This window comes from Euleptes europaea, chromosome 18 (genome assembly GCF_029931775.1).
Source record: "Euleptes europaea isolate rEulEur1 chromosome 18, rEulEur1.hap1, whole genome shotgun sequence".
Classification (NCBI taxonomy): domain Eukaryota; kingdom Metazoa; phylum Chordata; class Lepidosauria; order Squamata; family Sphaerodactylidae; genus Euleptes; species Euleptes europaea.
Window position 1 is genome coordinate 11,588,318 of NC_079329.1, and position 26,577 is coordinate 11,614,894.

The 26,577-nt window shown below is 46.3% G+C and overlaps 1 protein-coding gene across 1 annotated transcript; it reads right to left on the reverse strand.

Annotated features, from left to right (window-relative positions):
- Positions 1-416: 416 nt before the first annotated feature.
- Positions 417-11,101, reverse strand: SHISA7 (shisa family member 7). Its single transcript, XM_056863065.1, has 5 exons — positions 10,554-11,101; positions 9,652-9,806; positions 5,075-5,140; positions 2,570-2,722; positions 417-1,059 (listed from the first exon to the last, which is right to left on the reverse strand). The coding sequence occupies exons 1-5, from the start codon at positions 11,099-11,101 to the stop codon at positions 440-442; spliced, it is 1,542 nt and encodes a 513-aa protein (XP_056719043.1). The 3' UTR covers positions 417-439.
- Between the last annotated feature and the right edge of the window lie 15,476 nt (positions 11,102-26,577).

Below are 26,577 nucleotides of genomic sequence, written 5' to 3' on the forward strand. Positions count from 1 at the left end.
GGTGTTGGCAGACATGGAAAACAGCAGCATCGTGTATTTACGAAACCTCTCACCATCTTCAGAAGCTGGCCAAGATTGTGCAGTAGATGCCCTGAAAGATACCGTGCAGGCCTTGACACCATCACATGCTGACATGAACCAATTGCACAGATGTCATCACAATACCTAGAGTAAATTTCATCATCGTACATGATCAAGGCCTGGTTGGTCAGATGGACATCATCAGAAGTCAGAGAAGACTGCGATGGTAACATTATCAAAGACCAGGCTAGGACTTGACATCAACCGAGATGGAGGCCATAGAGCTTTAAGGGAAAAAAAGAGAGGGATTCCCCAAAAAAAGATGGTGAGCACCAAAAAAAGGTGGGGTGGAGCAGAAAAGAGCTAAGAAATATGGCCTTGGAAAGTTGAATCACCCTGAGCTGGGGAACAGGGCATCTCACACGGTGACCTCGTTCTTGCTGCCAGTAGGGATGTGCTGGCCTGAATGGTGCCCAGGGATGTATTGGAGTTGCTCAATGGTGCTTTGCCGCTTGGTTGCAAAGCCCTGGCGCCTGCTGGCGGCGCCCTGGTTACTACTGGTCTCCCAAGGAGCAGTTGTCTTGGGGGAGTTGTTGGCGGGGGGGTGAGAGTTCATCTGCATCATGTGATGGTGGTCGAGCATGGGGGTGCTGCTGGCACAGACGTTGGTTTGGGAGTGGGCCTTCTGGTGGCCCTGATGCACATCCTGGAAGGGGCCTGTGCCTTGATGGAGACGCTCAGGAGAAAGCAAGCGCTCCTGCGAATGCAAGTTTTCGCGGGAGAGGAGGCGTTCGTGGGATACCACGCGCTCTCGCGGGATAGTGTAGTCATAGTGGGACGGGCGGTAGCTTTCCCCTCCGCCGCCACCATCGGAAAGGATGTGCTCTTGGGACATGACGCGCCGCGGATTGTGTGATTTCTCGGAGTAGGCATCCCTATCATAGTTCATCTTCATAGCATGCAAGGGCAGGGTCCCTCGGGTCAGTTCGGCAAGATGCCTCCGCTTGACATAGAACTCATCCAAGTCCTTCTCAGCTGCTGGGAGATAGGGAAATAAGCGAAATGTCATTCCATGGGACAGGGGCAGCCCATGTAAGAAATGGAGAAACAGAAATGAATTTTAGGGAGACGGATGGTTGAATGTGCATAACTAGAGGAACTGGTGCTGAAAGAGACAGAGAGCATTTTCACACATGGGGCTTCAAGCTGATCTTGCTTCAGCTGGTAGTATGGCAGTGGCCAGATGGTTGTGTTGCACGGTGTCCAGGGCCCCCGAAGTATGCCTGGGCTGGGCACCCACAACCATTTCTATTATTACAGTCCAAGCCCATTATAAATATTATAAGATAAATGTAAAATAATGCCTACATTTCTCAGTGGGAAATTACTGGAGATTTAGGGGGTGGAGGCTAGAAAGGGGGTGGTTTGGGGAGGGGAGGGAGCTCTGCAGGGTATAATGCCCCGGAATACAATGCATAGTTAAATTGTGGAACTCCCTGCCCCAGGATGTGGTGATGGCTGCCAGCTTGAAGGGCTTTAAGAGGGGAATGGACATATTCATGGAGGAGAGGGGTATTCATGGTTATTAGTTGGAATGGATACTGGTCATGCTGCATACCTATTCTCTCTCGTATCAGAGGAGCATGCCTATTATTTTGGGTGCGGTGGAACACAGGCAGGATGGTGCTGCTGCAGTCGTCTTGTTTGTGGCTTCCTAAAGGCACCTGGTTGGCCACTGTGAGAACAGACTGCTGGACTTGATAGGCCTTGGTCTGATCCAGCAGGGCCTTTCTTATGTTCTTATGTAACCCACCCTCCAGAGCACTATTTTCTCCAAGAGAATCGATCTCTTGTCTGGAGAGCAGTTGTAATTCTGGGAGATCTCCAGGCCCCACCCGGGGATCGGCAGCCCTGCGGCATACGTTCTTCTTCTTCTTTCTCTTCTTCATTCGTGACCAGGTCTTAACATAAATAGCCCTACAGAGTAGCAAAGTAATTTAAGCCTCATGTGTGAAAACGCTCTGAGAGGGGAGGAGGAGAAGAAGAAGAAGAAAGGAGGAGGAAGAAGAAGAGGAAGAAGAGGAAGAAGAGTTGGTTTTTATATGCCGACTTTCTCTACCACTTACGGCAGAATCAAACTGGTTTACAATCACCTTCCCCTCTCACAACAGACCCCCTGTGAGATAGGTGAGGCTGAGAGAGCTCTTAATAGAACTGTGACTAGCCCAAGGTCACCCAGCTGGCTTTGTGTGGAGGAGAGGGGAAACCAACCCGGGTCACCAGATTAGCGTCCGCTGTTCATGTGGAGGAGTGGGGAATCGAACCCGGTTCTCCAGAGTCCACCAAACCACCGCTCTTAACCACTACACCATGCATAGATCATGCAGTGATGGAGAGATATAAAGAAGAGGATTGGAACTGCCATCCCCTAGCGGATGGGAGGTCCTTACCCAGTTCTTCTGCTCTCATCTCCTCAGCCCCAGTGAATGGCCTTAAAGTACATCAGATACCCTTTCCCTGTGTACCATTCTTAAATGCCCAGACTTACCCAAGCGTTTGAGTGAGGAATAGCGGTTCAGTTCTGACTTGACGGCTGTCTCGTAAGACGGTGGCAGATGGGACAGGTTGTGGAAGGAGCGGGAGCAGCTGAGGGTGTTGTACTTCCCAGTGGAGTGACTGGGGGTGTGGTTCATATGCCAGTCTTTGGGGACAGAAAAGGGAGAGAGAACTATATCAGTCCGGTTGTACCTCCTGTACATTTGGGGCTTGACTGAGAAGGCTACCTGTAGAAGCAGCAAGAATAAAATTTCCGAGACCAACATTTTGGGCTTCTATGCATGGCTGTTTCCATTGTGGTCACCCCTGCAACGAATTTTGGGCACCACAATTTAAGAAGGATGTAGACAAGCTGGAACATGTCCAGAGGAGGGCAACAAAGATAGTGAGGGGTCTGGAGACCAAGTCCTAGGAGGAAAGGTTGAAGGAGCTGGGTACGTTTAGCCTGAAGAGGAGAAGACTGAGAAGGGATATGCTAACCATCTTCAAGTACCTGAAGGGCTATCATATAGAGGAGGGTGCCAAGTTGCCCCAGAAGGTCGGACCAGAACCAACGGGTTGAAATTGAATCCAAAGAGTTTCTGTCTAGACATTAGGAAGAATTTTCTAACAGTTAGAGTGGTTCCTCAGTGGAACCGCTTAGGGCTGTTTAGCTTGGAAAGAAGGCGGCTAAAGGGAGACATGATAGAGGTCTATAAAATTATGCGTGGTTTGAAGAGAGTGGATAGGGAGAAGTTTTTCTCCCTCTCCCATAATACTAGAACACGGGGTCATCTGCTGAAGCTGGAGGGTGAGAGATTCAAAACAGATAAAAGGAAGTATTTTTTCACACAATGCATAGTTAAATTGTGGAATTCCCTGCCCCAGGATGTGGTGATGGCTGCCAACTTGGAGGGCTTTAAGAGGGGAGTGGACATATTCATGGAGGAAAGGGGTGTTCATGGCTATTAGTTAGAATGGATACTAGTCGTGCTGCATACCTATTCTCTCTAGTATCAGAGGAGCATGCCTATTATATTGGGTGCGGTGGAATACAGGCAGGATGGTGCTGCTGCAGTCGTCTTGTTTGTGGCTTCCTAGAGGCACCTGGTTGGCCACTGTGTGAACAGACTGCTGGACTTGATGGGCCTTGGTCTGATCCAGCAGGGCCTTTCTTATGTTCTTATGTTATGTTCTTATGTTAACAGGCTTCCTCAGGAGGTGGTAAGTGCTCCTTCCCTGGAGGTTTTTAAGCAGAGGCTGGATATCCATCTGTCAGCAATGCTGATTCTATGACCTTAGGCAGTTCACGAGAGGGAGGGCATCTTGGCCATCTTCTGGGCATGGAGTAGGGGTCACTGGGGGTGTGGGGGGAGATAGTTGTGAATTTCCTGCATGGTGCAGGGGGTTGGACTAGATGACCCCAGTGGTCCCTTCCAACTCTATGATTCTATGACTTTGGGTCTTTGATTTGATTATGCATGCAGTTTCCGACCATCAGAGGTCGCCTCGCTCTTCCCCTGCATTTGCCCGCGTTTTCCCCGCATTTTCAGGGACCTGTTTTATCTTGAATTTAAAAACACGGTCAAAATGTGGGGAAACACTGGGGAAGAGCGAGGCAACCTTTGACGGTTGGAAACGGCATGCATAATCAAATCAAAGACCCGAAGTCGTCGGAGAGGTGACCGCAACGGAAACAGCCATGCATAAAAGGCCTTAGTCACCAGAGGGTACCCACTCCAAGTTTCCCAATCAGTTTATCATAAAGCAGTTGCTTGCCATAGGAAGCGTTTATTACAAAATGACCGATGCTGGGAGACTTACATGTGGTTTGACTATCAATCATATAAGTTCTGGACTAAAAAAGAACATTTATAAAAACTGGAACATTTTATATCACATTCCCATGTGTGATAAGATGCCGATTATTTCCTTTAAGAAGACATCTAATTTAAAACATTGGTTAGTTCACAGTAACATATCTCTACCTTGTGCACAGAAACAGAAAACGGCACAAAAATAAAGAATCACAGGGTCAGTTTGGCCCCAGGAGAAGCAAAACTGAAACTGGAGTTTTCGGGTTGAAACAGCAGGGATGAGAAATCCAAAACCATCTGTACATACTCCCTAAGAGGTAATAACCAATTTCCAACACTTACCCAAAGGGAGATTAGCGAGACGGCTGAATTACAACTAATAATGAAGCTCAAGCCAATGCATTCCCCTGGACTGGATAGAGATCTGAGATTCCTGTCTCATTACCAATGCTAATTTCTCCACCCCTACTACCCCTCTGCATATCACACCTAATCCAAACACATATGTTAACGTCATTTACTTGCTTTTGATATTTACATTGCCATTGTGTGTCTAATTCACTCTTCTCTACTTAAGGATAGATGGACTCACATTCTAGCTATATCTGAAGAAGTGAGCTGTGGCTCAGGAAAGCTCATACCCTGCCAGAAATTTTGTTAGTCTTTAAGATGCTACTGGAGTCTTGCCCTTTTCTACTTACCCAAAGTGGCAGTGTGGTGTTTGGGGCTGTTGGTATTCAGATGCATGTAATTGTGATGCATGTTATCTGCAAGGCAAAAGAAGAAAAGCTTTCAGCAAAAATACAAAGGTAGAGGTTTATCAAAGCGAATAAAGAAAGGAAATCAAAGTAGAGCAAGTACAAAAAGAGTGATTTCCCGCCTACATTTTAGTCTAGTACTGGGGGGTGGTCACCTGATGGAACTGGAATTATAACTGATCTCCAGAGATCAGTTCCCCTGGAGGAAATGGCAGCTTCCAAGGGTGGACTCTACGGCATTAGACACCACTGAGGTCACTCTCCGCTCCAAACCCTGCCTTCCCTAGGCTCCACTCCCAAATCTCTAGGAATTTATCACCCTGGAGTTGGCAACCCTAATTCTGGAACATCAAGAAAGCACTCCTTCAAATCATTGCATAATTATCAGGGAATTCACTCCCACCAAATGTGGTGGTAGCTGCTGTCGGAAATGAACCCAAAAGGGGATCAGGCAAAATCTTAGAGGATAAATGTCTATTAGCCATGATGGCTAAAAAGAACCTCCAAGCTCAGGAGCAGTGTACCTGAATAGCAGTTGGTGGGAAGCGACAGCAGGGGGGTGGCTATTGCCTTGATACCTTGCTTGTGGGCTTCCCAGAGGAACCTGTTTGGCACTGTGGGAAACTGAATGCTAGACTTAGATGGGCCCTTGGTGTGTTCCTTAGGGTCAACCCAGATGAGATGCTGGGAGATCTTTGGCTGGATCTTCCCACTGTTGTTGTTTTTTAAAAATGGAAATAGCAGGCTGTGGTGGCTTCTGATTCTAGAGTTAATAACAGAGCAGGAGTTTCAATTGACAACAGCAGGGTCGTGCTATATGGTTTGGTTTGGTCCTTATGCTATATGGTTTCGTTTCGTCCTTACGTTCCAGAGAAGTGTTGGGAAACGTTAACTTTTCTCTGCTAGATGGGCCAAATCCTCTTTCTGCCACTAGGGGTCACTGTATTCAGTTTAAAGCTAAATCCAAACCGGAATGTGTGATCTTTCATGGAAAAAGACCAGACTTTAACTAGTTTATACCTTCAGCAGAACCAAGTGGCAGGCCTTTTCCTTGAACGTACCCCTTCAAAGAGCAAGTATGGGATTGCATGTGTAAGTGCTGGCATGTTATTTATTCTATATGCAGGGAGATTATTTTTTTCATGCATCTTTTCAACATACAACCGCTCAGCTGCAGGCTGAAATGTTACATCCCAGGAAAAGCTCTTTGCACTTGGCTCTGAGTACTGCCTGCCGTTTCCACCAAGTGAGAAGTTGTGCCCTGGGAGCGAGAATTTATTTATTTATTTAAACAGCTTAAAAAAACACACATACTAACACTCCATTTCATTTTTTAAGATAGTTAACTAAAGTCTGCTCTGCTGATTCATGAGCTACTGGCTAGCAATATTAGCTTTTTAAAGTTCCATTTTGCTGGGAGAGGTTTGTGAGGAGAGGAACAGAATGGAGGAATAGAATGATCCTCCTGTGCCTTCCTGTCACATGAGCCTATATTATTTTTCAATCCAAGGAAGATCTCTTGGATGGGCCCCAAGCCTCATATCTCTAGGGTTGCTAGCGCCAAGTTGGGAAATACCTGGAGATTTTTTTTGGGGGGGTGGCCTGAGGAGGGTGGGGCTTGGGGAGGGGAAGGACTTAAGTGGGGTATATTGCCATGGAGTCCACCTTCCAAAGTGGACATTTTCTCCAGGTGAACTAATCTGTGCCACCCAGAGATCAGATGTAATAGTGGGAGATCTCCAGCCACTACCTGGAGGTTGTGCAACCGAAACTAGGACTAGTGCCCAAAAAGTGGCTATTGGAATTCTCAGGCACTTATGGCAAAGAATGCAAACACATAAATATGCTGCTAACAATATATTGTACCGAGGCACAACACAAACAAATATAGGAATTAGCATGTTAGTGCATCATTTGTATTCCTATATTTGTTTGTGTTGTGCCTCGGTACAATATATTGTTAGCAGCATATTTATGTGTTTGCATTCTTTGCCATAAGTGCCTGAGAATTCCAATAACTACCTGGAGGTTGGCAACCCTGCGAATCTCAGCTTCATTCAATGGTTCACACTATTCGTTCAGTACATTGGTTCGTTCAGTACATTTTTGCTTGGATAACTTAAGCTTAAGTAACAGTTATAAAAGAGGCAAACCTGCAGTTAAAATGCATGAAAGCAACGGCTGTCAAAAACCTACAGCCCAAAATGCAATTGACAATAACTGAAGGGGTCTCCAGACCAAATAAATTTGAACTTGCATAGTTAAATTGTGGAACTCCCTGCCCCAGGATGTGGTGATGGCTTTGGGAGGGGAGTGGACATGTTCGTGGAGGAGAGGGCTATCCATGGCTACTAGTCAAAATGGATACTAGTCATGATGCAGACCTCTTCTCTCCAGGATCAAAGGGCCTATTATATTAGGTGCTTTGGATCACAGGCAGGATGGTGCTGCTGCACTCGTCTTGTTTGGGGGCTTCCTAGAGCACCTGGTTGGCCACTGTGTGAACAGACTGCTGGACTTGATGGCCTTGGTCTGAGCCAGCATGGCCCTTCTTATGTTCTTTTTTTTTATATATAAATTTTATTAGGTTTTATACTAGAAGTTTTCCATTACATTGAACAACATCTATAACAATATCAAATTTCAATTCTAACTTAGAGTTGTTATAGTTCCATATCTTATAATAAAAAAAAGAAAAAAGAAAAATGGAAAAAAAAAATTTTTGACTTCCCCTTCACCTCTATCTGCCTCTTAATAAAAAGTTCATCCCGTCGTAGGTAATCTAATCTTAATAAACTATCGATACCATATATAGAAAAAAAAATCATAGTCTGTTAGTAAATATACTTATACTTAATCATTATAAAAAAGATCAGAAATAATCCTCTGGATCAGATTAGAAAATATTCTTCCATTCTTCCCATTTTTAACTCATATTCACAATAATGCATCCACGCCCTTCTTATGTTCTTATGCCAATATCGAAAATGCTGGGAACTAATGTGCTATGGCCATGCCACACCGGCATGGGGGTGGTGTGGGGGTGACACCAAATTTTCTGCCATTACTTTGGGAGAGAAAGAGGTCTGAGCCACATGCTGCATATCATTGTGGGTATTTATAATCATAATGATTATGGAGGTGCCATTGATGTTTGGGAGGGGGTCAAACTAGGGTTGCCAACCTCCAGGTTGAAACGCAATCATGAAACACAACCTGTGCCAGCAATAAGTGAACTTTAGAAAAAAAGGCAGTACAGAGGCTCATACAATTACAAACATTAACATACACAGTATTTGTTGTTCAACAATTGGACATTTACTTCATGCCAATACTCAATAGATTCTGGTCAACTAGACCAAGGATGCAAAGCTGCTACACAACAAAATAACAGCTAAATATAATTATATGTGTATGTTCATGTTTGTAATTGTATGAGCCTCCGTGCTGCCTTTTTTCCTAAACCTCCAGGTAATAGCAGAAGATCTCCTGCTATTACAACTGATCTCCAGCCAATAGGGATCGGTTCACCTGGAGAAAATGCCACTTTGGCAACTGATCTCCCACCGATCGTGAAGAGGGACCTGGTAACCCTAGGTCAAGCACGCCTGGGGGTGTCGGGGAGGAAAGGGACATTGTCAGGCGGGGATTGGAGAAAGGGAAACAGCATATGCTGTTCCTCTTAGGCACTCAGAGGCTTTTTGTTCCACTTGGAAGGGAAAGAGTTCATGACTAACTAAACACCCCCCTCCACACACACACACAACCCCAATATTAATGTTCAAGTCGACACAAAGACAGCCAGACAGCTAGAACCGGTTGCCATGGCAAAGAGGCTGTTTCTCCACATGCTTTGCAGTTTAATTCCTGCTGCTGATATAGATATAAATATATATATATATATAAAGCTGCACCCCTCCGAAGAGCAGGAGTTAGCAAGAGATATCCCTCTGAGAAAATCAATGGGGTGAGGAAAGGGCTGGCGCTAAGGTGGGCATGAGGAATAGAAGACATTATCCTCCCAGGGCTACCGCCTGCCACGGATGGGAAATGGCCAGCTCGGAAGGAGGCAGGCACCTGTCGGAATTAAGGTGTGGGGTATGCCCCCGCCTCAAGGGGGCACTATCTTTGATCCCAGTTCTGCTGGAACAAGTGAGCTTGGGGAGTGAGGAGAGGGGAAGACACGGGCTTTTATATAGGGTTGCCAACCTCCAGGTAATAGCTGGAGATCTCCTATTATAACTGATCTCCAGCCGATAGAGATCAGTTCACCTGGAGGATATGGCCGCTTTGGCGATTGGACTCCATGGCATCGAAGTCCCTCCCCTCCCCAAACCCTGCCCTCCTCAGGCTCCGCCCCCAACATCTCCTGGTATTTCCCAAACCAGAGGTGGCAACCCTAGTGGGTGGAATTTAGGGAGGATGTGACGTGGGGCTGCTTTTAAATACATAGCCACAGTATCTGGTGCAAACGTTGGCCGCCTGAGCTCCTCTCCCCTGCCGCATCTGCCTTCCCTTACCGTGGCTGCTTTTGGAAGGTTTCACGGTGCTGTACAGATTCTTGGGGGGTCGAGCCGAACCATTGTCTTGGAAGTTCGAGTTAATGACAAGGCTATTGTTGCGTTCGGAGCAGGAGCTGCTCCCCGCTTGATGCCTGAGAATGTCGACCAGAGCCCTGTCCGGGGAAAGAAACCAAGAGCTGGTTAAAGGACTAGCAAGGCACTTGTGCACAGCGATTGTTGGGGCTGTGTGAAGACACCCGGGGTATGCATTTGACTAGCTTTATGATTATGGGAAACAGTGTTGCTTTGTAATGCTGGGTGAACACTCTGCTACATCTTCAGCCAGGGAAGAAGAAGCAGAAGAACAGTTGGTTTTTATATGCCAACTTTCTCTACCGCTTAAGGAAGAAACAAACCGGCTTTCCTTCCCCTCTCCACAACAGACACCCTGAGAGATAGGTGGAGCTGAGAGAGTGTGACTAGCCCAAGGTCACCCAGCTGACTTCATGTATAGGAGTGGGGAAACAAATGCAGTTTACCAGATTAGTGTCTGCCGCTCATGTGGAGGAGTGGGGAAACCAACCCGGTTCACCAGATTAGTGTCTGCCACTGATAGAATCATGGAATCATATTGGAAGGGACCACCAGGGTCATCTAGTCCAACCCCCTGCACAATGCAGGAAACTCACAACTACCTCCCCCACACACCCCCAGGGACCCCTAGAAGATGGCCAAGATGCCCTCCCTCCCATGAACTGCCCAAGGTCATAGAATCAACCTTGCTGACATATGGCCATCTAGCCTCTGCTTAAAAACCTCCAGATCAGAATCCACTGCTCTAAACCAACCGTTCTTAACCACGACACTGCAGTGGCCCCCCAGAGATTCGCATTCGGCCCCGCTCCACCGCACGCATTTACCTGGGCACGTTGAGTTCTCTTCCGTGTGGCCTCCTGGAGGCTTTTCTGAAGAAGAATTTGAGCCCGACTCCCACCGCCAAGGTGAAGCTGATGACGCCGCAGATCACGTACACGGTGCTATTGCCCGTTTGCTTGCTCCCGCTCGGCGTTTCGGGTCCCTTTGTGGAGGTGCCGGTGGATGGGGTGGTGATCCACGGCGGGCTCTCGGGACACTTCCCTTGCTCCAGCCTCCTGGACCGGTCTTCACAGCAGAACCGGTAGTGGCAGGTGCCGCAGCAGAACCGGTAGCCCCCCGTGGTGCAGTTGAACGCGGCATCGTACTGCCCCATGACATCGTAATAGCCTTGGCACATATCGGAGGCCCGGACCTTGCTGCTGATCACAGTGGTGGTAATGTTCGAGGATGCCAAGCGCTTGAGGTGGGCCAGGAAGGTGGGCAGTGCCCAGCTCTGGTTCGTGTGAGGCGGTGCCTGAAAGACGGCCAGCGCCGTATGTCCTGCCAGGGACTCGAGAGCTGCATAAATCAGTATGGGTAGCAACTGGTACATGGTGAGCGAGGCCACGACGTGGTTGACGTATCCCCCCAAAAAAAGATTACAAAAGAGACCTGGGAAGAAGCTCTGCAAAGAGAAAAGAGTGAAAGGGAAAAGTCACAGGCCTTTAAGTTTATTTTATTTTTATTTATTTTTTTACAGCTTTTGCCAGAACATAGTAAACAGTCTGCCGATGTGGTGCAGGATGCCCTGATTCCTTGTCCCACATTCTCCTGGACTGTCACCTATGTGACACCGCAAGAGAAAAACTCATAAAACCCTCAGTCTCAAACTTTGCCCTAAACTTTGCCCCAAACAAAAAGAAAATGCTTCATGATCTACTAGCAGATCGGGATCCTGAGATCACAGGAAACGTGGCTAGATTCCTGCTGATAGCTGCTACTCAATGGGAACTCATCAGACTATAACACCAAGGATTGAACTACATCCCAATTTTTAACCTGATTTCACTCCTTGTATTTTAAAACTGTATTATGCCATTAAAGGTATTTGTATTTACTATGAAATAATTGTATTTGTAGTAAACAATTACAATCTATAAAAGGATTTTAAAAGGGAAGATATCATATCTAAAAGTATCTCTATAATGTAACAGAAATATATTAAAATGATAACATAGTTGCGATAAATATATTATACTAAAATTTACCTAAAAGTTAGGTGTGACCACTATGAACACAAAGGCCTTTAGTAAAAATGTCCAGCTAAAAAAAATTACAGCTGACTTGGCCCAAACGGAGAGCATGTTTGCCTGAGCCAGCCAAGAATCAGTGAATTTGGTGCAGAAGAGAAAGTATTGCATGCAAATCCTCCTAGTTTTCATTTGCCGGTGTGGGGGAGATAAAATGTAATATTCTTCTAAATCCATGTTTTCCAAAAATCCCAGTGATGGTTGCTCATGGATTGTTTTGCAGACATCATGAGCCACATTATAGGCAGTTAAACTCAGCTACATGCTCAGGTTTCCTCTATGCTTAAATACTTTTTTTTTCCTTACGCAAATGCAGTCTCCAGGATTGCTTTATCAAGGAAGAAGAAAGAAGAAGAGTTGGTTTTTATATGCCAACCTTTTAAGGAGACTCAAAACGGCTTTCAATCGCCTTCCCTTCTTCTCCGCACAGACATCTTGTAGGTAGGTGAGGATGAGAAAACTCAAAGAGAACTGTGACTAGCCCAAGGTCACCCGGCTGGCTTCATGTGGAGGAGTGGGGAAACCAACCCGGTTCTCAAGATTAGAGTCCACCGCTCTTAACCACACACATTGTGGTGTGGTTCGGCCTCTCGCACACGCTGATGTGACACCTCCTTCCAGAACACTTCTATGGTGACATTTCACTCACTTTATTCAACTCCCTCCTCTACCCCCACCCCTTTTGCAGGAAGGCACTATGCTATATAATCCCAAAGATCAATTGAACGTTTGTCTGAAATAAACCTCTATAATCTGGTTTAGTTACATTTCATGTCAACCTATAATTTCCGTTGTAAGTTTTAGCAAGTATAATCTTTATCATCGTCTTACTCTGCAAGATCCTTGTCAATATGGCAAGCGATGTCTGTGTGAGGGATGCCTCCATATTGTGAGGAACCTTATGAGGAGTGTCAATCTGTCTGCTTTGTTAGCCCACACACAGAGTATCCCTGTCGGTGGAGGTTGGGGGCATTACAGACTACAGTATGTACGTTTTTGCTTTCCTTCCACCATTCTCCTTAACCACGGGACTTTTCCCTGCTGGAGTGAACGGCAACTATTTATTAATGTGGGAGACTATCAAGAGAGGATGGAGCTGCCCCTGGAAGAAGCATGACCCCCGCTCCTGGTGATTCTGGTCTAGCATCTGGGGAGTTATCTTCTCAGCTCCGTCACCCAGGGCAAACCATTTACTTCATTCTGAGTTTTGTTCCTTGGTCACACTACTGAGTAACAGTGACATTGGAGTGACAAAATGTCAGCGTCGGAGCTGGCTTTTCTATACAAAAGACAAGCACGGGAGGGAAAATCCCGTTCTTCTTCCTGCCGGCCCCTGGGCTGGTGTTAGGGTTGCCAGGTCCCTCTTCTAAACTGGCGGGAGGTTTTTGGGGCAGAGCCTGAGGAGGGCAGGGTTTGGGGAGGGGCCTCCAACGCCATAGAGTCCAATTTCCAAAGCAGCCATTTTCTCCAGGGGAACTGATCTCTATTGGCTGGAGATCAGTTGTAATAGCGGGAGATCTCCAGCTATTACCTGGAGGTTGGCAACCCTAGCCGGTGTTTTCATGAACATCCATTGAACATCTACCTGCGTTTAGGATATGAAAAATATATGCCTAGATTGCTGTATATGCTTATGGCAATTTATGTACATAGCACTTCACTGATGTGAATTGTCACTTCTGTATATAGCACCTTGCTGTTGTTGTTTGTTTGGTTTTCCAATACAAACTGTTTTTGCAGATATTTCAGCATTACCTGGAGGTTGGCAACCCTAGCCGGTGTTTTCAAACTCTAGACAGCCCCGACCAGTCAAGGGAGATAATACAGAGCTAGACGGACCGATGGTGTGACTTGATATAAAGTGGATTCATATACAAGTTCTAAGATGCTGGGTATAACCTAGAGGAGCATCCTCTAAAAGCAAAGAATGCTTTCCCCCTCTTTAGAACAATTTCCCCCCTCACATGCAGATTTGTGAAGATTTAATCAACTAATTGATTGATCGACCAACAGCACAGTCCCCAACAGAGTTATACTTTTCTGTGTCCATTGAAGTGAATGACCTTAAAAGGGTGTAACTCTTATTTGGCACTACACTTTTAAACGTGCAGTTCATAGACAAAGCTTTTTTTGTATCAAATGACAATTCTAGCTAAAATCCTTTGTTGGGGGAGGGGGAAGGCATTTGACCCCATCTTCTCTCTCTGCCTTTTCAATCACGTCTTTTCAAAGAATGGCAAATCCATAGCTTCCCCTTTATCTTCCTTAGATTTCTTCCCAAATGGAGGTAGAACGTCTTCTCCTCTGTGGGGCCAGCTAGGGTTGCCAACCTCCAGGTAATACCAGAAGACCTCTTGCTATTACAACCGATCTCCAGCCAATAGAGATCAGTTCACCTGGAGAAAATGGCCGCTTTAGCAATTGGACTCTATGGCATTGAAGTCCCTCCCCTGCCAAACCCCACCCTCCTCAAGCTCCGCCCAAAAAATCTCCCACCGATAGCGAAGAGGGACATGGCAACCCTAGGGCCAGCTGTAACTGGTTTCCTGCTGGGCTCTTTGAAAACTGGGGGGTTACCGCACTTGTATTCCCAGTGATGTATTAAGAGTTTGAAAACGTTATAAAAATACTGTTCTCACTTTGTTTGGCGCCTTTAGCTATGAAGACATCTTCCAACCATTTATAAGCCGTGGTATCCAAAAACCCTTTTAAAGCGATGTTTTTTATAACATTTTCAAACTCTTTACTTCGCTGGGAATACAAAGTGTGGTAACCCTCCTGGTTATTGATTTCGGCTCTATTTGTAGCACAAGAGGTATTTGGAGTTGCAGAGGCTGAATCCCGCTATAAAGAGCACGTTCTCCACTGAGATGCCACAAGAGAAGGTTATTCTGCTTATTGCTAGAGGGAAGTGGTACTTCTTGTTCTCAGCTGAGATGAGAAAACAGATTCCTGTGTAGGAGAACAGAAGCTTTGTGGCTAGCAGGCCAGAACGGAATAGAGGGGAAAGAGGAAAATAAGAAGGGCTTACTTGTGCCTTACGGATTTATTTCTAAGGCATCATCACTCGATCATGGCACTTTACACGGTATAAGAGACAAGACTCTGCCTCAAGGAGCTTCCAGTTTTATGTGGCATAAGGTAGGGAAGAAAGGTGGAGATAAACCAGTGGAAGAACCTGAGTTCATTCTACTTAACCATGCTTAGTGAGGGAGGGGGACCAAGAAGAAGAAGAGTTGGTTTTTATATGCTGACTTTACCACTTAAGGAAGAATCAAACCGGCTTACAATCGCTTTCCCTTCCCCTCCCCACAACAGACACCCTGTGAGGTAGGTGGGGCTGAGCGAGCTCTAAGAGAGCTGTGACTAGCCCAAGGTCACCCAGCTGGCTTCATGTGTAGGAGTGGGGAAACCGACCCAGTTCACAGATTAGCCTCCGCCACCACTCACGTGGTGGAGTGGGGAATCGAACCCGGTTCTCCAGATCAGAATCCACCACTCCAAACCACCGTTCTTAATCACCACACCACGCTGGTGATAGAAGACAGTCTCGGCTTGAGACCCTGGAGAGCCGCTGCCAGTCAGAGTAGACAAGACTGACCTTGATAGACCAAGGGTCTGACTCAGTATGAGACAGCTTCATGTGTTCATGCGAAGCACAAGTTCCGGGGCAAGAAAAGCTGTAGTCTTCACAATTAAATTAAGAGCATTTGCATAATTCCTGTGATGAGCCATTGAGAGTGGTTCGCCTGTCACAACAGAGGCTGCTTACGCTTCCAGTGCCAAGGGGAAGTTATGGATGGTTTCAGATTGTACGTGGGCTTTTTTCTGTGGCAGCTTCAATCCTCTGAAATGTGCTGTGTAGAAAAGTGCAAGAAATGTAACCCCTGGTGACTGCGGGGGGTGGAGGTGTAAGGCCAAACTGTTTAAAAGGGCCTTTGGAAATTAACTCATTGTTGTGCCGATTTGTTCGCTAATCTGTTGCTTCCGCTGCCAGTATAATGTCCTAATGCCCGGGCTGGCCCGATCTCATCACATCTTGGAAGCTAAGCAGGGCTGGTCCTGGTTAGTTCTTGGATGGGAGACCCTTTATTGCCCCAGCCCCAACTAGATACCTGTTGGCGCCAGCCACTTATTTGCTTTCCCTTGAAGCAAATAGACGCAGAAGAGCATTCTCACTCGCCAGATGCTCAGCACTGCCCTCGGCTTTAGTAGAGGGTCGTTATAAAAAATAAAATCCCCAGGGCTCAAAGATTTTGTCTGTGTGGCAGTGGGCAAGTCGAGACCACGGAGTCACATCCTACTATTCTGACCTCTCTATGAAAAAGCCTTGTGTTGAAATGATCTCTCCGCTGTTGGTAAGGTTCCCAGGCCGGGATTCAGGGTCGCGAGACTGTTAAGCGGCGAGAACCCTCAGGTTACAACTCAGGTTGCCAAATTTTGTGCTGTCTCTATGAAGCTTCGTAAATCTCTGCTAGGATGATGTCATTAACCAAAAAATAACACCTCTGTACTAATACCTAAGGTTAGAAAGCAAGTACAGAAAACAGGCAATGCTATAACAATGTAACAAAAGTGTATTGAGTATGATAAACATACATGTGACACATAAGTGTATGAATAAATATACAGTAACATTCAATCCAAGATAGATGTCTTGAAAGAAGAGTGTGTGGAAAGGGATACGATCGTTTCAAGTCTTCCTCAATCCCGTTTAGTTAGAATTTCAACATATACACTTGTTTCAATTGAAGCTTCTAGAGCCGACAATATCAAACTCCCATAGGGATGAAAAAGGCAGACCATGTAGAATTATTTCATAAATTCCTAAGGTGGGATATCTTTTCGCCAATACATGGTTGCACAGACAATTTCAACAGCTTACAGCGTTCCCGAACAGGATGCAATCAGTATAGCTTTTACTGGTCTGATTGTACTAATAAATTTGAATTTCAATAAATTTGAATTTGGATGGGAGACCTCCGAGGAAGTCCAGGGTCGCTATGCAGAAGCAGGAAATGGCAAAGCACCTCTGAACGTCTCTTGTCTTAAAAGCCTCATGAGAGGTCACCATAAATCAACTGTGTCTTGAGGGTGGATTTACACACACACAAGCCATTTATGCATGGCTGTTTCCTCGCTGACACCCCGACAACTGTTTCGGGGCTTTTCTTTCATCATGCCTACATTCTCCAGCCATGAGAGGTCGCCTCGCTCTCTGCACGTTTCCCCTCGTTTTACCTGCGTTTTCTGGATTTGTGTTGCCAGTTCCATGTTAGGAAATACCTGGAGATTTTGGGGGTGGAGCCTGAGGAGGGCGGGGTTTGGGGAGGGGAGGGACTTCAATGCCATAGAGTCCAATTGCCAAAGTGGCCATTTTCTCCAGGGGAACTGATCTCTATCGGCTGGAGATCAGTTGTAATAGCGGGAGATCTCCAGCCACAACCTGGAGGTTGGCAACCCTAGTATTTAGCCAGCATACAGAAAACGCATGGAAACGCACGGGGAGAGCAAGGCAACCTCTGAACATTGAAAAATGCAAGCATGATCAAAGCAAAGCCCCGAAGTAGTCGGTGGGGTGACCGCGAGGAAACAGCCATGCATAAATGGCCATAATGCTTATGGTATGCTGTATTCATGGAAATTGCTTTGTGTATGACTGAAAAACAGTATCGAAATATGTGAAATAGATAAAATACCTGCTCATTTCCCTATAATTTAATTCCACTCCTACTAGCTTCAGCCTGTTCTAGTCCCTGTCGCAACTGAGGGATCTATGAAAAAGTTAACACGGCCTGCTGTTAGATGACGAATGTCTTGTTGGGGAAAAGATGAAGTATGCCAATGATTAACCTGGCCTTAACATTTCAGTCGATTAATTGAATGGAATGTTTTGATTGACTAACAAGGTGCCTCTTATTAATCAGTCTAGATTTTATTTTTTTAAACTCATTTTTAACATAGAAAGGCCATCCTTTTAATCTAAAATTTTATTAACTATTATTTTAAAATGCAAAACACAAGTGGTCCCTTGCCTAGGGTTGCCAACCTCCAGGTGCTGGCTGGAGATCTCCTGCTATTACAACTGATCTCCAGCTGCTTTGGCAACTGGACTCTATGGCACTGAAGTCCCTCCCCTCCCCAAACCCCGCCCACCTCAGGCTCCGTCCCAAAAACTTCCCGCCGATGGCGAAGCGGGACCTGGCAACCCTAACCCATGCCCCCCAAGCCACTTCCATAAGAGAAAACTAAAGCAGAAAAAAGTAAGTAAAGAAAGAAAAGCGGAGGAAAGTGGAGTGTATCAACTATGAAGTCACTTTTGTACAATTCTCAAAAAAAGTGGCCCCCAACAAACTAAACTTCCTGTTTCCCAGCTTTTGAAAACCTCTTTTTTTTTTTTGCCTGGTTCTTACATTTCCTCTGTCCTGTTTTTATATGTGAAATGGTTGCAACTATACATCCTTGAAGGATAGGTCCACAAAGGCCACCCTGAAAGAAGTATTCCCTCCTTTGTGAAAGATCTCAGGGAATGCTGCTGGCTGTGTCGGACATCACCTCAAGAAAAGCAAACGCCTTTTTTCCTTTAAGGATAGTGGGTTAGCGCTAATGACTCCCCTCTGCTAAACTGGATCTAGTGACTCTCGACTTTGATGGGGAAAGACCTCCGCTAACAGAAAGTAGTCTTTCTCTACTGGAGGAAGACTTAGTGGATGAACGTAACTGGATCCAACCCATTTTACATACAAATGAATGCAGATGAAATACAGTAATCAACTAAAATGTTTTTAATCGCATGACAGCCCAAGTGATTATTTCTAGAGCTCTGGCTGGGATTTCTCATAGCAGCATTTGTGGGGAGGGGTGCCACATTTTTTAGTTTAGGGGACATAAATGACTGCCTAAATACATAGTCTGCCTAGGAAACGTCGGGATGTGATGTCACCCCATGGGTCAGGAATGACCCGGTGCTTGCACAGGGGACTACCTTTACCTAAATATGTGTATAGTTGAGCTGTAAAGAAATTAAGCTGTGTGTGTGTGTGTGTGCGTTCGTGCGTGCGTGCCGTGGGTGCAAGCAATTAGACTTTGGAGCGACATCTTTGCATTGAGTTGAATCCCACATTTCCCTTCCACTAATACACAGCCATCCTGATAGTGTTGCCAGCTCCGGATTGGGAAATTGCCAAGGTGGCTGATGGTGAGGTGAAAAAGCATATTACACCATCAAGAAGAAGAATTGGTTTTTATATGTCGATTTTCTCTACCTTTCAAGGACAATCAAAGTGGCTTACAATTTCCTTTCCTTGTGAGGTAGGTGAGGCTGAGAGAGTTCTAGAAGAACTGTGACTGGCCCAAGGTCACCCAGCTGGCTTCATGTGGAGGAGTGGGGAATCAAACCTGGTTCTCCAGATCAGAGTACACCGCTCCAAACCACCACTCTTAACCACTACACCACGCTGGCTTTCTTGGGTGACCAAGGACTTGTTAATGCAGTTTGGATACTGTACTGTGCAACAAAATCGGTGTGTGTACAGAAAAACAATCCTCATATGGTACTAAGAAGGTCCAGATCTTATCTGGGGGGAAACTGCACTTAATCTTACTGCTTCTCACCTTCTTGTGCAGTTTGACTAAAGTCAGAATCCAGTCTGTCCTACAGAAGACTTGGGGGGAGGTTATAAGGAAGGATGATAAACTGCGCTAAGTAGGAAGGCTGAATCCCTGAACCCCAGAAAACCCTGTGGGTCCTCTTTCAGGTTGAGTGCCTCAAACTACAACCTATCCTTCAGCAATTAATCGCCTCTTGTCAAGATCATCCCCCACCGCACAAAAATCCTAGCGGCAATTCTGCTCCTATCCACCCCTTTCCCAGATATTCCTGCCCAGCTGTAGTCCGGTTTCTTTAGTAGAAAATTCTTTGTATGGTGATGATTTTGTCCCAGAATGATGAAGTTTAAACCTTTTTATTTTTTTAGCAGAGGAAAAAAGAGATAAAAGCCACATTTTTTTCAGGATTTTGCATAAAGTACTTGGTTTTTCTCCCCCTCCAACCACTCGCATCTTGTTCTCTGCAGTGTGTTGACAGTCATGCAAATTTCTAAGCCCCCTGAGCTAGACAGTGTAGGGGGTTTTGTAGCTCATGTTTGTAACCGTCTGTTCAGCGCCTGTGAGGATAAAAGTCTGTGCGTATGCGAGCAAAGCACGGAGATCGCTTTGCATATCTATGAATGATCCCAGACATTTTATGCATACATATGTATAGAGGAGTGAAATGGGTATTGCATAATGTGCTGGCTCTGCAGATTCTGATAAGCATGCGACACACATACACTCAAAATTTTCCTCGGTGCATTTCGCAAGCAAGCAAAGGCTCTATTCCGTTCCTAAGATTTCCATCCATCATAATAACGCACCAATTTTCCAACCATCCCAACAGGTGATCTTGGTTCCCCTTCTTTCCTTCCTGTCCATCTAGCAACACACTTTCGCTCACCCTGTTCCCGTATTTCGTTCTTTCCCTGCGCCTGTACCCTTAAGGCCTGTGTGTGTGTGTCCGCATGAACATGTGTCAGCCTTTGTGTGGTTCACTGTGTGCCTTCGCCTTGACAGAGCAGGTGCCTCTTTTCCTCTCCATCTGGTTGAAAGAGTGATTCAAATGAAAAAATAAGAGAGACCTGCGTGTACACCCCTTTCTTTTTGATATAAGGCACTATTGGGAGGGATGTGTGAAGAGGTATCTTAGCCATTTGGCTGATTGCTTGAAGGTGACCAGGCAGTTTTATTTATTTTTATTTTTAAGTTATTTTGAACATTTGCACAATGCTTCTCCTGGCCTGTCTGAGGCAGCTCGTAACTAAAACAAAGCCAACCGAGACAGTAAAAAACGAGTCAATAGAACCAAATCGATGACACGAGTCAAGCCAATGAATAAATAAATAAATGTCAATAAAAATAGGTCAAGCCAATAAAAACAAGCCATGGCATAAGAGCACATAAAACAAACCTTACTATCTAAAAGAATATTAATAAAAGAAGGACTTTTGTTGTGATGATACTCGCAGGTACTGAATACTGGCACCTTTTTCAAGACTCTCCCAAGTCCTGAGGAGGGAATGGGTGGAAATCAGCCAAAAGCTTATATATGAGTTCAGTCCACTCGGGTGGGTCCAAATGTGGCACTTGCCCAGCAGGACTTCTGATTGGCCCCGCCCTCCTCAGGCTCCGCCCCAAAACCTCCCGCTGGTGGCGAAGAGGGACCTGGCAACCCTAGGGACCCCTGACCTAGAATGCCAGGGTGCCTCGGCTGCTGCCACCAATATGTCCACCATGAGGCCAGTACTGCCCCAACAAAGTTTTCCACTTTGGGGTGATGGATGAGATTAGCTGGCATTTGACACATTAATTCAAAATGGCTAATTACACCCCACACTCATGATTCAATAATTTTGCAAGACTCAAACTTTAATCATCTGCCTCTCAAGCAATTCTTAATTTGTTTAAAGACACTTGTGTATTACCAAAATGTTAGCACAGTTGACTTTTCTGAGATATTGAAGGAAAAAGGATATAGTAGGTTAGATCCATACTAAATTTTCCACTAATGGAAGGGGAAGGGGTGGTGGTGAAAAATGCCATCAAGTTGAAGCCAACTTAATGCTACCCCATAGGGTTTTCAAGGCAAGAAACGTTCAGAGGTGGTTGGCCATTGCCTGCCTCTGCACAGCGGCCCTGGACTTCCTTGTGGTCTCCCATCCAAGTATTAGCCAGGGCCAACCCTGCTTAGCTTATGTTCACCAATTCCTCCTTCCTGCTTGCAGATCTCAAATTTTCCTCTTAGTAGCGTTGTCGAGTCCACCGGCGGGAGGTTTCTGGGGCGGAGCCTGAGGAGGGAGGGGTTTGGGGAGGGGAGGGACTTCAATGCCATAGAGTCCAATTGCCAAAGCGGCCATTTTTTCCAGGGGAACTGACCTCTATCGGCTGGAGATCAGCTGTAATAGTAGGAGATCTCCAGCTAGTACCTGGTGGTTGGCAACCCTACCTCTTAGGCTGTTCCTAGGGGTCCCCTGTCAACCAGGAACATCATTGGGGGTGGGGGAGTCAATGGGCTGCAATTGAAGCGGAGAAGTAGGAAATTTGTGTTCCAGTGACGTAAGTGCCTTGCATAAGCAGAAAACTTAATCTGGATCCAACCCAGTAAATTAATAATAAAATTGAACATTCGTCGGAGGCCTGCTTAAATATTCCCTTTGTCGTTCTGTTACAGTAAAATTCCAAAAACAAAAATTTAAAAGTGTGTCCTTAATTTGCCAATCAAAATGGGCTCCTGTTAGTTACTTAAATAAACCTTTAGCTGAGCAAAATATCACACTCTGGCGCCGCGGCTTTGGTTGACCTCTTCGCAGTGACTGTCAACAAAGGAAAAAGAACCTATCAATTACTCTCAGCCCGGCCACTGAAGGGAAGCCGCCTATGGTCAGTCCAGCTAGCTACCCAGAAGTCTTTTCTCCCATCATGGCTGACATGGCACATACACGGCACAAATGGGCAACATTCTGCTCTGGCATGGCCAGTGGGGGACATCGCAGCATCCAATCACACAAAGGCCTCTGCCTCTGAAATGGGTGGGAGTTTGAAGAAACTGGGAATTGCTGGTCAGGAATTTACCCACAACTCTGCACTTTGTGTGTGCTGATCCTATTTCCAGAGGAGGAAAGGGAGCATTTCAATCCAATAAGCATTATAATATTGTCTGTTAAAAAATATAATGCCACATATTGTATTGGCTATATGACCCTCAAATAGGGTTGCCAGGTCCCTCTTCGCCATCGGCGGGAGGTTTTTGGGGCGGAGTCTGAGGAGGGCAGGGTTGGGGAGGGACTTCAATGCCATAGAGTCCAATGGCCAAAGCGGCCATTTTTCTCCAGGGGGACCTGATCTCTATCGGCTGGGGATCAGTTGTAATAGCAGGAGATCTTCTGTTATTACCTAGAGGTTGGCAACCCTACCCATAAATATCTCTTGCCAAAATGGCTGCCCTAAAGGGAACGTGTGCTCTTAGGACTGCCAATGCCAAAGTCTCCCTTGCTGATACAACTGATAGGGAATGCATACAAAATGTATATGAAAAGGCTGATGTGGAATGCATGGAAAAAAATGATCAGTTTTTCGCAAGGACTCATGTCTGCCTGTCCAAACAGCCTAGGTGCTCCCCCCAATCCAGGCCCTCGAGTCCTAGGCTAGCAATCACGCAAACCCAAAAGACCTCAAGATTCACTTTCCTCCCTGAAATTCCCTGCGTAATTCCTCTTTGATCCTAAAGGAAACCCCTCCATATGAGACACCTTTGTGATAGGTGACCCTCACGCCAATGGCAGCACACGGTGACCCACCCCCAGTCCAGGTCCCTAATGAACTCCCCCCCCCTCCTGCATCCCTTTTCTCCCCTTCTACCCCCAATGGTGGGTCTTCATTCATCTGACAGATCCAGGCAGCCTTGCTGTTTCCATGACAACATTGCCATGGAAACTGCAGAGCCCGTTACCTCCTCCCCCTTATCGCCATCCTTCCCTTCTACCCTTACTCCCCTCTTGCTTCAAAGATGAACCACAACTGCGGTTCGCTGGCTCAGCCCGCCTGGGAAAGGAGCCCCAGGGGCAATATTGGCAGAAAGACTCCCAAAAGCTCAAGGGAGGAGGGGGGGTGTGACTCTTCAGCTCAGCTGGCACCCATGTTTAAAGGCTGGGGAAGCACAAACATAATTCAAAGATGCGGCTTAATTCGCTGCATGTCAGCTCTCCCCCTTCCTCGTCATTTCTTTGGCTTTTCGTAGGTAGCTGCCTAGCTTAATCTCTCTTATTTTATAATCTTACCACTGCCCCCCTCCCAATCATTCCTCTTCAAATATCCCTTTTACAGGATTCTCCCCCTCTCTCTTTCCTTCCATCCCTCCTGATATCCACCCTCCCGTTCCTGACTACCTGAGATGCCCCCATCCGTGTTCCCTTCTGTCCAATCCCTTCCTATGACGGTAGGAGATCCCGCCAGCAAAACACCTGTGGGTGCGCGTGGCCTGCACCCTCTCACCGACAGCACCGCTGGCACCTGGTGAGAAAGGTGTTGTTTCTTTAGGTTTCGCCTCCTGCATTCGCACAACCACCTCCCTCACAAGCACACCAAACATATCTCCGCACGCACTCTCCAGCGTGCGCATACCTTTGCTGAGCGATACACCCAGGTGTGCAAATGCAAGTGCTTCACGCATGCTCTGCGCTGACATGTATAAACTTCTCACACATACCCTGTGCAATCAAGCCCCTGTTCACACATGCAAACATGAATTCCTGTCTATGTTCATTCACACGCAGAGACTTGATGGCTATGTCTGGCCTGATGCATATGTTCTGAATCTCCCGCATACACAGCATCGTTCTCTTCCACACAGGAATGCAGACATGCGAGGGTGCGCAGTCATGGATACTGCCACATGTGTGTTCACACACGCATATAGCCAGCACCTGTTTTATGTTGGAGCCGTTCCTTTGTCAAATTTCGGCAGAAGAGCAGTGTAGCTGCCCCAGGGGGGTTGGTAAGAGGAGGGGTGTTGTGGTTAATTTGTGCAAGCTCTGCCAGCCGGTAAAATCTCAGAGAAGTCAGTTTCTATCATCTTCATTCAGTGTGTGTGTGCGTGCATCTGTGCCTGTGTGTATGGAGAGAGGGCAGAAGAAGCAAGTAACCCTCGTGTGTAAATGCCATAGGAATGGCTCATGTTGAAGCTGCTAAAATATAACACCCTCCACATAGATGCATGCAGAGACAAACGCGCACTAAGTAACACACTCAGACCCTCACACGCACGCACACATAAAGCAGCAAGAAGCGGAAAGCACAACTCATGATGTGGTACGCGCGCGCACACACAAAGGAAATGTCACATGCCCAGACCCGCAGCACCGATACACACACATACACTCACACCTAGCACAAGCACAGTCTTGAGCACATAACAGAAATGCACAAAAGCCTCCATCTCATGCTCACACATAGGCTGGCAGACAACTACCCAGACCAAGTAACAGCATCTTTGAAGGTGTGAAAAGCACACACACACACACACTCAGATACAACCTTAAGAAGAAGCAAAAGGAAACCAGTCACTCTTTTTACCAACTGCCTCAAGAACACATACACACACAGGCACAATCGTCTGCACCGCTAAAACCAATTACAAAATTGTTGCCGCTCGTACTACAGTAGGGACCGGGGTCCTGTCAAACCATCCCAAGAGCCACATGCCACATCGCCTTTGAATGTCAAGATAATTCCGTTCCCCCACAGACTCAAACCGGGGGGGAGGGGGTACCTTTGCACCAGAACGCAACAGCCAGTGACTGGGCAGCCCCAGCTCTCCTCCCTCCCCAAGAGAAACTGCTCGTAAAATTAACAACAGAAATGTTGAGATTTCGCATAATTGGCACAGACTTCGATGGTAGCAAAATCTGAGGTGCAAATACACATCCCCAAACACCTGCACACAAATTCTCATAAGTCTTTGTGGGGGACACACATACATACTCATAACTTAGACCTGTGTACACATATGCACACAGACATAACTAAATCCTTTAAGAGGTCTTCCCTTTTTAAACCCCCCACCCCACTGGCATCTGCCAATTCTGGGTAGAAAACTGCAACCCCTTTAGCTTGCTCTGACCCACCGACCCAGGTTACCAACAGGAAGATCGGCAAAAATCCACTGCTTACCTTGATCTGTTTAAAAAATCCCGTACAAAACACTTCCCCAGTTGGTGTAGATTTTTTTGCGGCAGCCCATCAGTGGAAGCATCTACTTAAAAAAAAAAAAAATAGGAGCACCTGAAATTCCAGATGTTCCTCCCACCCTCAGTAAGGAAATATTTCAATTTTCCTTAATAGAAAAAAAAATCCCACACCAAAAGTGGGCACTTTCTATTAAAAAATGGAATTCCACTCTGGTACAGGCAAGGCAACGAATGAATTAGACATGATGCTTGAGGAATTCTATTGGCTGGCTGGCCAGCAGGAGGCTGCTCTGATTGGTGGAGAAAATGCTCTCGGCGGATAACTAGAGTCCCTCCACAAAAAACTGGATCCCTCCCTTCGAACTGCCTTCGAGACCCAAAGGAGTGAAGAGGGTGGGTGGGAAGAGCTTTCATTAAGAAAAAAAAGAAGTGAGCATCCAGCGCGAGATGGGGCTAAGAGAGTGGGATGCGGGGGCACGTGATTGGACAGGGAAGGCTGTCAATCAGAGGGGGTAACACACCTTCCCCTCTCTCCCCTCCTTTCTGCTTTGAGAAAGGAGGGGAAACGGGGAAACGCTGTTCATTACCTGCTGCTGTCCCGTAGATCCTAAAAAGCCTTTTCCAGAAAACCTAGGACTCCCAGCTGACAGATCTCATTGCTCCAGCCTTCCACAATCTCAAGAGTTCTTCCTCTTACGAAGAGATCATTTACACTGATACAGTGTGGAGCATCGTATAGGTTATTTGCACACAGGCTCTTCGACCAGTTCTCATCGGTTGCTAGCTGAACCAGTGCATTTGAGTCAGTGTGCACCGCTGGCTTCATCCTTTGACAATTAATTTAAGTGTTGGAAGCCCACAAGGAATCCTGGGGGGCTGCACAATTTTATTCATTTTAATTTTCAAAATAATATTTTTGCATACCTGCAGAAAATATTCAGAAACCCCTGGTCTGTGGGTGACCCCAGTTCGCTAATGTACTGAGAAGCACTCAACCATGA

Bases quoted from the DNA above. Each gene is read 5' to 3' on its own strand.
- SHISA7 (XM_056863065.1), bottom strand. From the start codon at position 11,101: ATGTACCAGTTGCTACCCATACTGATTTATGCAGCTCTCGAGTCCCTG. The intron at 5,141-9,651 runs GTAAGGGAAGGC...TTTGCCTTGCAG, and splicing joins ACCTTCCAAAAGCAGCCACG to ATAACATGCATCACAATTAC. The intron at 2,723-5,074 runs GTAAGTAGAAAA...CTGTCCCCAAAG, and splicing joins ACACCACACTGCCACTTTGG to ACTGGCATATGAACCACACC.